The 12,753-nt window shown below is 37.3% G+C and overlaps 1 protein-coding gene across 1 annotated transcript in view; it reads right to left on the reverse strand.

Moving 5' to 3' along the window:
- TENM3 (teneurin transmembrane protein 3) overlaps nucleotides 1-12,753 on the reverse strand; it is a 347,191-nt gene that overhangs the window by 100,985 nt on the left and 233,453 nt on the right. The window contains exon 7 of the mRNA XM_084205259.1: nucleotides 12,293-12,531. Within this exon, the coding sequence (XP_084061385.1) occupies nucleotides 12,293-12,531 (239 nt within the window). The remainder of the gene's footprint in view (nucleotides 1-12,292; nucleotides 12,532-12,753) is intronic.

The following is a 12,753-nucleotide window of genomic DNA, read 5'->3' on the forward strand; positions in this document are numbered from 1 at the left end:
ATCCTTACAAGTACAGAAATGATGGGAAATGCATACTGGGGATTGTGGACTCTTGAAGCAAGGGTTGTTTTGTTCATACAAGGGCAGGAAAATCATCCTGTAAATTTTGGGTTTCTATCTAATAGTCATAATCAATGATTTTCAATATGGTGGGGGAGAAGAAAATTTCCCTGATTTACACATGTCAAGACCAGATTAAGACTACAGGTTAATAACTTTTCTGTATTTCTTCAGGTATTTCATTATTTTATTGCTTCTCATTCCATAACTTTTTTTCTTCTTTGAACCTGCTTTTTAGAAAAAAGCTGAAGCTCATGATTTTTATACCTATTTTAGTTTTTTTTCCACAACTCCAACAGAAGTCTTGCTTTGTCCTTTAGATCACGCCCCCAAGAAGAGCAATGACAATGCAATGTCTCAAAAGTAATTGGAAACACCTTTCTTAGGTAAGAGCATTGATGAAGTGATCCAACTATTCTTGTAGTTCAAAAGCCTTATTTATTACAGAGAAACCAACCACCCCAAACCCACCAAAACCACCACAAACCTCTTGAGGGATATAATTAAGTGGCACTATATGATCATGCATAGCCTATTTGCATGTTGATGGCACAGAGAAATTCAGTCTGATGAAAAGATTTATGAACCAAAGGAAAAAGAAACAGGGGCCAATTAATGCCATGTTCAAAGGACACACGGAGCTGGGAGTTTATACTATATAGTGAAACACTTGTGTTGCATATTTCCATCTCATGACTGGCTAAAAAAGATCAAAGCTTTTTTTTATTCCATATTAAGAATGACAGAATATTACAGCAAACATGCAATAAGGATAAATGTAATAAGCTTTAATAAAAGATGATAATAAGGCTTGATAAGAACTTTTGGAATGTCACCAAATCTGAAATGTAAGATGAAAGCATCTGCATGTAGAGATTGTAGTATGTTATTTGGAACCCCACGGAGCTAAACTGTGATTAGAACTCCATATTTTTCCATAAATTAGCTTTTGTTTTGAATTTCCTGCTGAGATCATATGCAAGTTGATTGAACGTTCAAGTCAATATATAGGTTTTCTAATCCTTTGCTGTTTTTCAGGCTTCATGATATCACAATTACAGCAGTCCACTTGTAGATCAAAGGTACATGATTGAGGCCAAAAGAAAATAACCTATAACCTCTTTACAAAACTTCACGGTGATTTAGACCTCTCCATGGTAACTATCACTCACCTACCCGAACAGTGCAATTATGTAGATGCATAAGCCAACCACCACATGCAGATCAACTTGCAAGCCCACAGAATTTCCTCTTCAATCCATGTTAAAAAACAGAACGGACACACTGAGTTCAACTTCAAGGGGGCCAACTCTACATTACTCCAACACCTCCAGTGTAAACTTGTAAACCATTAGCTATCTGCATAAGCAAATAATCTCATGCAAACCTCTGGTTCAAAACCCCAGGGTTTACAACAGCTCAGTGATTGCAGTCATCCTCTTATTGAAACATCACCACCACTCTAGGGATTGGCTATTAAATAAAGCATCCTTTATTATATCATCATTAATATGTTTTATGTGCATTGGAATAACATACCATGTTCCTCCACCAAGCTGAAATGTGTTTTTCATGAAACTATTCCTGTAAGCAAAGTTATACTGTAGGTACAGGAAAAATACTATTAACAGAAAAAACAATTTACCATACATGATTTATGAAAAGAAACTGTGACATAAAGACAAACTTACTGTTAATTGTTTGTAAAGCTAGTGAATTGCTTGCAAGTCACTTTGTAAACCACTTTGTATTTTGTATCATTATCTAAGCCCTGGAAAAACAAGTTAAGATTACAGCATCACATTGATTTTTTTTCCCTTTAAAGGTAAATCAGCCTCAACACTGCACAGTAAAATCCTACAGGTGATATTAAGAATAGCCAGTCTTAGCTCTAAAGTAATGGTCATTTATAAAATTGATAGAGAAAACCAACTACTCCTTTTAATGTGTGAAAAGACATTGGATCAGTAAAAAGGATGTGTTTTAAAATTGTCCTCTAATTTTGGCTACTGCTGAATTGAAATAAGTAAGTAAGCAAGTAAGGATTGCATGTGGATACCTCAATTTCATTACCTCTACTTGAGAGTACTAACAGGAGGCAGGAAAGAAGTTGTTGGAGAAATAATTAAAAACCTGGGAAATAATTTGAAAACATAAGTAACTTTTACTTAGCAGTGTGAACAGATTTGGAGTGAGTCAAATGAGGACCCACTGTCCAGCAAAATTGCCTCAATAAAAAAGGCTGTGAGACTTGGCATTTCAAAGAAGAAAGAGAGGGTAAAACAATAGATAAGCTTTGAGATTCCACAAAAAAGATAAATTTAAAGATAAATTTATTGTTCCCAGTTACTGTGTTACACCTCAGGAAATCAGTGGTTAGCAGTAGGTTAACTCCATGTAGCTGGATGTTGTTTTAGTTTTCAACGAGTATTATTGAAACAGAAATACTACTCTTCCTGTACTATAATAAGAGTAACGTAGAAGTATTTTTAAATAAAAAAACCTACAAGAAACATTCATATTTCTATACTTGGAGATTTCTACAATAAGTAATTTTCCAAATAACTGATATTCATTTATATACCTAACCCCCCCACCCCCACCTTACTGCTTCTGTAGAGCAAGTAAAAGACATGCATTTGTGTGATCCTATTTTATCATATATTGTCAAAACCACTCTGGTTTTGTTTTATCGGTTTTATTATTATTAAGGAAAAATAAGCTTCTGAAATGCAAATGTCCATGTCATCTAAACAGTTATAGCACATTTCTTTTTCCTGGAATATAAAATTACAAATGCTGCTAAAGGTGACAATTCCTAAGGGACAGTGGGCTTGGGGTTTTTTTTTGTGAATGGAGTTGTCTGAAATGGCATCAATTTCCTGCAATTTCCTGTCTACTTCAGAGGACATCTAACTTTCATCCATAATTAATCCCTGCAGTGGGGTAATTGCACCCATACAAAACCCATGTGTTCTTGTGATCTCAGCCATATATGTAATATCAAATGGTATTGCTTGAAGCAATGTTGGACACATGTACTCAACCTTTTCATTCTATAGTGCTTCTGTATGGAAAGGTTTACCAAAATCTCATCAGACAGTTTTAACAACATGACTTTTTTTAAAGCATACAAAAAGAGAACAAGCAGTTCTCTTCAAAGAAAAAATCCAAGAAAATATTGCACTTTACAGAAAAGATGCACTTTATACACAAAATGACCAGCTTGAACACATGCATTGTAATTCAAATATCACAGCAGACAGCACATGTGTAAGAGCTGGCTTCTTTCTTCACAGGCATGAGTTAGAAATTAATTGAAACTACCAGCAAAGAAGAGAAGATTAATCCTATGTCCACAACAAGTCAAGTAATCACCCAAGCAAACATCTGCTTTGCAAAATCTCTTAAACATAAGCATTAATTTGAAGTATTATGCACGTTTGCCTACTACTAAAATAAACTACATGTTTACCTGGACTGATAAAATACAAAGAATACCTCTTAAGCTACTCTAAGTTTGCTCTTTACCAAAACCCAGTGCATTTAAACTAAATATCTCATTAGTCTGAAAAATTGCTAATTTGGAAGTCTGTCAGAAGACTATAGGAGGAGTGCAGAAGGACACACATCTCTACAAAACTTGCTTGCAAGGGACTTCAGTTTTCCTGAAAGCAGCATCCAGATTTTGAGAAAACATCATACTGCTTCACAATATGATGTGTGGGACTTACAGGCAATGACATGTCATCATCATGTCATCTCACAGATTATTACTACACCTCTTACATTGCTGGAATTACTGAGTTTCAATTTTCTCCACTGGGCAAAAGTGCAAGGGTGACAGGACTATTGCCAAAAAAGCTTGTGATAAATCTTAATTAAAATACAAGCCTTTGGAGCAGAGGTGTGCCTTGACAGATTAACTTTTTTAATCCCTTGAAATCTTGTCAAGTCTCTTTTAACCTCCTGATTGTCAATTACATGTTCCTACATCCTTTCGTGTGAGGATTATCTTTCTCAATGAACGTTTTATTCTCAGTGCCACGAACAATAATAGCAAGTGACATCCACAACACCAACCAAGTACGAATTCCCTGCACTCCAGAAACAGTAATATTATGCTTTGCACTTAATCTGGAACACAGCAGCGAGATCTTTGCTTTAAAAACATGAGCCAAAGGCATTATCCACAATAGTATACTTGCAAGAGGCAAGAAAGTATATTTCATGTTTATGCTTCACGACAGATGTTCAACATGTTTAGATTTTGTACAATTTCAAAAAAGATGTTAAAAACCCTTTCAGCTCAATAAGACGATAAAGCACAACAACTTCATTTTTGGACTACTCATTCTATCTCTGCCTCCTAGTCTTGAAAGAAAGAATGTGGTGAACGTAAGAAATTACATTGTTATTTACAAAATATTTCCACTCTAAGGAAGCCAAATGAGCTCATCACCAATGCTGTAAACATTATATTAAGCTCATACAGATATCTAAAATTCATAGCTTTGGGATACAAAGGAAAATAATTTGATCACGTGTTAGACAAAGCTGAAAACCTCTGTAATGCACAAAGTCATGGAAGTACTAGCTGTAATATTAAGTCTCATTTTAAAGCAAAAAACCAGTATGGAAAGTCACATTTGCATCTGAATACTGCCCTGTACCAAGCACATGTCAGGAGTGAGTGAAAAGACTTGCCTGAACCAGTATTAGTTATTAGCAAGGCAAGGGCTACATTTATCAATTATCTGGCTTTTGCGATTCTATTTTTAAAGGTTTTTAAGTACTGAAATGGAAGCTGGGGGTTGGTACTTCAGACATCAGGGACTATTCTAAGGACCATTCAGGAGTTAAAATCCTTTAGAAATTTCAGGAGGTGGCTTTCTAGCTGCTAAATCATTATGCTGGGTATCTGTCCTCACACTGAAGGCCCAGTTGAAGCAGGAGAGAGCAACATGTGGCACTGATGTCTAAAACAACAGGCATGCAGATTTGGTCAGGCACAGAGCAGAGGCACACGTGCTGGGAAGGCAGAGCCCTACACAGAGCCCTGCCATCAGAGGCAGCCAGCTTCCGGCTGCCCCTGACACTTGCAGCTAAGACAGATCTGGAAACATCCATTCTGGACAGAAGAGAGACATCACTATGTACCTAATCCAAAGATTCTTAATTTGATTTCCAAATCCCACTAAACTTTAGTTTTGAACAAAAGATGACAAGGAACATTGCTGCTGCCTCCAAATGCACCAGAGACATTGAAACCTTCCCTAAAAGCACCATGGATTGTTAAAATGAGTAGTCAGTCTCCACTTTGGAAGAAGTGATGCACTTCTACAGTGCAGGAGACACTGGCTGTCTTCACAAATCCAGATACAGGCACAGAGTGACAAGAACACGAGAACATCCATGTGGTTCTGCTAAGTGGTGCAATCAGACAATGCTGAAGAGCTGTGCTTGGATAGCTGGCACGCTTTCTCAGGAAGGTTTACATAAGAGCACTTTCCCTGCTGTAGATTTTTGCATGGTAGTTTGAATAGATTGTGATAGGTAGATTTGGTCAACTGTAAACTCTCTGAGCACTTCCTTCAAATGACTACAGCAGATCAAAAGGAAAACCCATTTTTTTTTTAAGCATCAGATATATAAATATATTTGTTTACCTCATGGTTTTTTTTTGTTGGAAAAATAATTTGGCTGAGAGCATAAACCTAGCTAACTGTAAAAATCTGCCACATATTTGTAGACAGGGAACATATTTTCAACCCACACACCTCAGTGAAGCTCCAGACATAGCTAAGGTCCCAGCAAAACTGAGTGAAGCAGACAGAAATGGGAAGAGAAGGAAGAAAGCCAAAAGTTCTTGATGAAACTCTCAGTGACAATAGCATTACAATACTCAAAATTAAATGTGTGTAAAAAAGAAAAACAGTTTCTATAAAGGCATAATGAAAGGTAAGGTGATTAATGGCAATTAAACCATATTCTCCCTCATGTCTGTTCATTACAATACCTATGCTGGGTATTGCAATAAAAATTCAATTTAAATGGCATTATTAATTAAGTTGTTTTCCTCATTCCTGGCAGTAACTGAGCTTTACAAACAGCAGAATAATGTTAACTTGGCATTGCAATCAAAAAGAAATATTATATTGTTCTTTATTGATAAAGTAAAATAGATTCTTAGGTATATTTAGTCATTGCTTTAGTCAAAAAATTCAGTTCTGTAATTGTCATGGCTGTAAATCAATTAGTTATGGAGAATGGTTCTGCCCTACTATGACTTCTGCTACTGAACCCAACAGGAAGGGCAGCTGGTTCTCCACAATCTGGGAAGATCTGTGAGTGCCAGCAGCTGTCACACTAAATCCTGACTAATATGGGAGAACCACAGACAACAAACTCAGAAATAGGAAGACATAGGAAGTTAGCCCCAGTCTACAGAAACAGACAATCAAATAATTTTTAACAATTACTTAAAACTCACCTCAGATAGTCACACACTATATTTCACTCTTTGCATCCTTCTGATGCATCAGTCTCCTCTAACAATGAAACTTGATTGCTATTTTTCCTGGACACTTCCTTCTCTTTCTACCTAAAAACGTCTTAAGTTGCTCTGTTCTTATTCTCACGAAGTTTTTGAGATAACTCTGAAGACAGTTGTCCATTATTTGAAATATACTGGCACATAATGTTCAGCATATTTTTAATACTTTGGGATGATGATAAAACAGTAACATTTTTAGATAGACAAAAAGCATGAGTGCTTATTAGAATAATTGCAAAACAAGCACAATGTAGCTATTTTTATACAGTGTAAAAAATACTAATTATCTGTAATTATCAAACATGGCTTTCTAGTCTGGTATTTTTTCCATTCACATTTCATTTGAAACTTTCATAATGATCTTATGATTATCTGTGTCGCAGCAGAACCCAAGTTTTTCAACTGGTTTCCCATAGAATGAAGTACCAACTAAAACACGTTTTCCCATAAGATATTTCATCTGTTAAGTCTAAATATTAGCTTTCTTTTCTGTCCAAATTGAATTCACTTAAGTAGGAAAAAAGTACTGATAGATAAAGAAAGTGGTGAAGTGATGAAAGCAATAGTGACAAAAACCATCATGTGGCCTTTTAAATGAAATGAAATGACTTTTTGTTTGTTTGGTTTTGGTTTTCTTTTCTTCCTACCAAAGGGATGCCCTGCTGTTATCACCAATATGTAAACACTTGCTTTATCCCAATGAATAACTGACTGGTGTATATTCTTGTTCTGACCACTGACTGCTACAATAAGGCTAACAAAATGATCAATTCCAAGTTACACAAAGAGTGAAATGCTTAATGACTTGAAAGTATGACACGTTACTGTGAAGCAGTCAGGACAGGAAAGGCCTGACTAAATAGCACACATCCTACTGTGCATTCAAATGATGTTTTATGTTCATGGGAACTTATTGAGCAGACATAAGACAAAACTCATGACAGATGCCTGCAATTTTTCAGTGTTCTTCATGCTTAGTTGACTGAATCTGGTATTGTGCAGTTCCAGCACTGACTGAGGAACTGAATTGTTCTCCCCTTCAGTTCAGTGAATATGGCAGTAATTTCTTGTATTGATTTAGACAATGCCAAGACAGTGCCATTGGCAATGCAGAATCAATTGCTAGAGTGACTCCTGGGGAAGAAAGAGGGGTTCTGAGGTCCCCAAATTCTCATTAATTTCAGCCATTAATTGCTGAATCCACACTACAGGAGAAATAATTAGTACAGTACAAATCAGTTTGTTAATACAGCTGGTCAGAGTCCGTGATATGTAACATATTGGAAACAACTCCTTCTGACTGGTTAGTTCTCTATAATTACACAGTGGATTTTTCTGTTAGGAAAAATCACATCCAAGAAAACTAAGCTCCTTTGCCTAGTAAAACTCAAGTGGACAGGGAAAATCCCAAAATGTGGAATTGAAGGACAGTGGTTACATATGAAACTTTGACCTGGTGCTTATTTTTGACCTAGGAGGTACTCTTCAGAACTTTCCTTCAGAACTTTCTTTTTATTCATTCATTCACTGCAAGTGATAGATGCTCAAGGAGGCAGTAAGCCACAGGGAAACAAAGGAAACAAAGTCCTGAGTTGTCTCCAAGTAGTAAAACTGAACTCTATTTCTGGTTTCACATGGACTCTCTGTACCAAGCTGGTTAAAACTGTTAATGTCTATATAGAAAGAGGTCAAATGAATGCAATTTCATTCTTCTTACTCTTTAATGGCTTATATTTAATACTGCTCTTCCCAGTCCTCCAAACAGGGGAAGAAGACTCTAAAACCTTCATGTTGGAAAAAAAAGGTTGCTTTTTTTCTTGGTTGCAAATCTGATTACAGACAGAAGTTAAGCAAATGAGCAGCTTAAAGAAATTCCAGTGTAAACTTGATCCCAAAATAAGGCAGTTTAAATTCTTTACTCCCCATTTTGTAATCCATTATTTCAGGGAGCTTTTCCTTGAATCCTTGACTTTAAACTAGAGCTATTTTTAATTCCTGTCTTCTATATGTTGCTACACTATCTTTTGGTTCAGCATTTGCGTGTTTCTGTTGCTTTACTTCTTTCTCAACCATTTAACAGTAGATGAAGCCTCTAAGCAAAGGAACCAACATTTTCCACAACTCCTTCTATTTTCTCTTAGCAGGTCTAATTGACAGGGATTGTAAATTTAAATATTTCATACATTGCAGAATGGCTGAGAGAGACCATGTGGGCTAGAAATGCAAGAATTCATGGGAAGACTTTCCTTTAGACTGAAATAACATTTTCAATTCCTTGTGACCCCCAAGACCGCATTAAGTGGCTTTAGAGTGTAGTGTTTGCTCTGGTCTCTACCCATGCTGACACTTTCTGCTCTCACCTCATCTTTGCAGACTTTGTAAACGTAGGAGTCTTTCCTGTCAGAGTGATGGAAGAAGTGCAAGACATACCAGACTCTTGATGCAGCTCCTTCCTCTGGCTGGGCTAATTGACGGAGCAGTAATTGACTGAGCAGTTCTGCAAAGGCAGACATGAAGTCTAGCAAACTGTCTCTTCTGCCTTATGTCGCCTGAGCAGAGGCAGCAAGATCTCAAGTCACTGTCTCTATCCCGTACTCACTGTAACTAAAATAATCTTGGGCATGACACCTTCATCTCTGCAGCTCTGAGAAGGGCTGGGTTACACCACCACTCACTGAAATAACAGTCTGTAAGTCCTTCCATCTGCAGCTGCCACAGGCACACCACAGACATCAGCCACACCTTATCAACGTGTACTGGCATATTCTGCTGCAATCATGCTACAAAACGGGTGATTTCCCAGCTCTTGACAGAGATACTTCATATTGAATTCATTCTTTCATGCAAATACTACAAGGTGGTAGCATTTTCACACTTGTGGCAACATATCTCTGTGAAGTTGAAAACAGGTCTCAAACTGGCTATACAAATGTGACATGCCACTTCAGCTGTTGTGAACTTCAGCAGAGATGCCAGACCACTGTCTTGGAGGCATATTACAGGGTGCTAGGGGTCACATAACACTGCAGTCCTTCCCTTCTTTTTATGTTACAACCAATTTCCTACTCAGTCATTTCCCTTTCACACCTATATTATGAAACAGGTTTCCTCTGACATGTTTCATAGACTCCTGAAAGGAAGTTGGGTTGTTCAGCCTGAAGAAGAGAAGGCTCTGGGGAGACCTTACAGCAGCCTTCTGTTACCCAAAGGGGACCGGGAAGAGACCTGGAGAGGAACTTCTCACAAAGACAGGAGAAAGGGGAATGGCTTTAACTGAAACAGGACACATTTAGACTAGATAATAGGAATAAATTCTTTGCTGTGAGGAGGTCAGACAATGCAACAGGTTGCCCAGAGAAGCTGTGGATGCCCCATCCCTGGATGTAGTCAAGTCAGGCTGGATGGCGCTTTGAGCAACCCGATCTAGCACAACATGTCCCTGTCCATGGCAAGGGGTTTGAAACTAAATGATCTTAAATATTTGTTCCAACCCAAACCATTCTATGAAATGGTCAACTAAGATGAAGGAGTGCTTAGATCTTACATTAATGATTTCTACTCATTTATACTTGGCTGGCCTATTAAACGGGGAATATTTCTGATATCACATCTGCAGAGATGGGAAAACCACATATATGAATGAGTGCAACCCATTCGTCATTTTATGGACACAAAGTTCTCTAGAGAGCATCTGTGAGTGCTGAATTTTACATTTAGATTGCTGAGTTAGCTGAAATATGTGTAATATCACCAGTAGGCATTGAGTTCCCTATTGACTGTGGACAGAGGAAGGCTGTTGTGCATTATTTCAGCTAGGATGTGAGCTGGCGTGCACCCACGAAATGAAATGTTGTACAGCTATCTTTTCTTTACAGGGTATGTGAATAAATGATGTGTGGAGCTTTCAGCCCCTGCTCACTGGAAAGCTCTGTTCTTTTTCCCGAATACAGGAATAGAGGCGCATTAGACATGCTTATATTTCTTAATGCGCCTGTGGGAGAAATAATCCAGCACAGCTATCTTCCCGTGCCCCTCAGATTCATAAGCAATCTGGCTCTTTGGGCCTGGTAAAGTGTAGAGCTCAGCTCACAATCAGGTCTCCAGTGTTTTACTATATGTATGGCTGTTTTTCCCAGCTTCTGACAGTGATACTTCGTACTGAATTCTTTCTTGAATATTTATGCATTTATTTAGTGGCAGATGTTTACTTCTGATGATTTATGAGGCAATATTACAGAGACTGAGCACAATTAATGTGTTTTATAAGTGAGAATATTTAAATCCTACTTAAAAAAAGATTTTGTGTCAAAACTTAACTCTAAACCACACCTTTAAACTCCTTGCACATTCACACAAAATAACCACAAATCCAATGACTGAAGGAAGCCGAAGGGCAGTGGCAAGCCCTACATTTGCATATATGTCTTTTGCTCTTTGGGGCTGGCAGCTGAGGTGGAAAGGGTGCTCAGGGGGCTCAACTTTGCTGGGTCAGAGGGGAATTTCTCCAGCTACTCAGCAACTCAGTTTCTTGCATTGTTCACAGGAGATTCAACTCAGTAAGAACTACTTCAAAGGTTCTACAGAGCTTATGCTGTGTCTTGCATTGAAATGCAACAAGGTTGTTTGAACAACGTCATGAAGATTTAAGGATCTTAAGGCCTTCTAGGCTCTATTATAAATTAACACTGATTTTAAAGAGAGGGAAGGAAAGAGAGATTGATTCTCTTCTTTCTGTTTTCATTCCTCCACTCCTCAAGATGCTAAACTTGTATCCAACCAGTAACAAAAACCAGATCATTGTATTTCTGTAACTGTGATAACCTAAACTAATTAACAAGTCAGTTAAAAGGAAGTCTTTGAAGACCATGTATGGTCTCAAGAGATGAAAAAATCTGTAATCTGGACAAAGATGCAAAGGAAGTTATGAGTGCAAAATGATCCTGTTCTGTTCCCTTATTAAAGTCAAGGACATTTTCTCATAGCCAACCATTGCTCCTATTAACTGCCTAAAACTCAAATTACATACTATTTATAGTGAAAATTTATGAAAATAATTAAGGAGATGAAGAAATGAAGGAAATTTTCTAAAATAAAATTTGGAAAACAGAGTTTAACAAACAAATAGAGAAAAGTGACATTAATTAAAAATAAACAACCCACAAGAGAGGAAGAAGTCTAAATCCTCACTGCATGTTGTCTTTTGGACAATCATTTTCCCTATTTCGCAATCAAACATCTGTATTAGACTTTTGCTCCAGCTCTATACACAAACATCCATGGATGTAATGATGAAATAGGTGATAGTTAGCATTCCTAAGGATCGTATTAGCAATATTTCAGCAAAATGAGAGGAAAAGAGATCCAAAGATATGCTGAAAGTCATATTCACATCATGGAATTTTTACAGTCTATATTTTACACATACTTTTATAAGAACTTGACCCCAAATAATTTAATTGTAGTTCAAATACTTCTTTGAAGTTAATTCACTAACCATCAAGCTACAGGATGCTTGCAAAATATTCAAATTTTCTAATTTCTCAAAACAATTGTGACTTTTATTAAATCCTTGTGGCTTTTAGTGTTACCAAAGACCTGACTAGTTAAAGGTTAGTATGCCACAGTCCATGTACAATCCATCTGTTCATAGTGACAATTATAAAAACTGGGACTCACCTATAAAGTAGGACAGCAGTATTGCCAGCAGCACTGAGACCCCTACAGCACAGAGTGCAGTACATTTCCAGCTACAGTACTTTGAAGACTTCTTGAATTTAAAAGCACTTCTGGACAGAGTGTTCCTAGGTAGTGGCCGAGTAGGAGGGGAATAAACAGAGCCGGATGCCATTGTGTACCCTGGCGTTGCAGTGCTGAACAGCGGTGTGGTCCCTGTTCCTGTTTTGAATAGGAAATGCCTGTGAAAGAAAGAGCATATGGTAAAGTATAAAAGTAAATCAAGCTGGAGCACAGGCAATCATAACTCTTTTGTTTGATGTTGCCTATTTTTCAAATAGCCAACAACCTCCAATCTACAAAGGGTCACAGAAGCAATTATGTGTCATGACACTCACACGTAAAAAAGACACTTTCCCTTTAAGGAAAGACCAAAGCCCCCCAAACATTAATAATACACTGGT

This window comes from Fringilla coelebs, assembly GCF_963513975.1.
Source record: "Fringilla coelebs genome assembly, chromosome: 4".
NCBI lineage: Eukaryota > Metazoa > Chordata > Aves > Passeriformes > Fringillidae > Fringilla > Fringilla coelebs.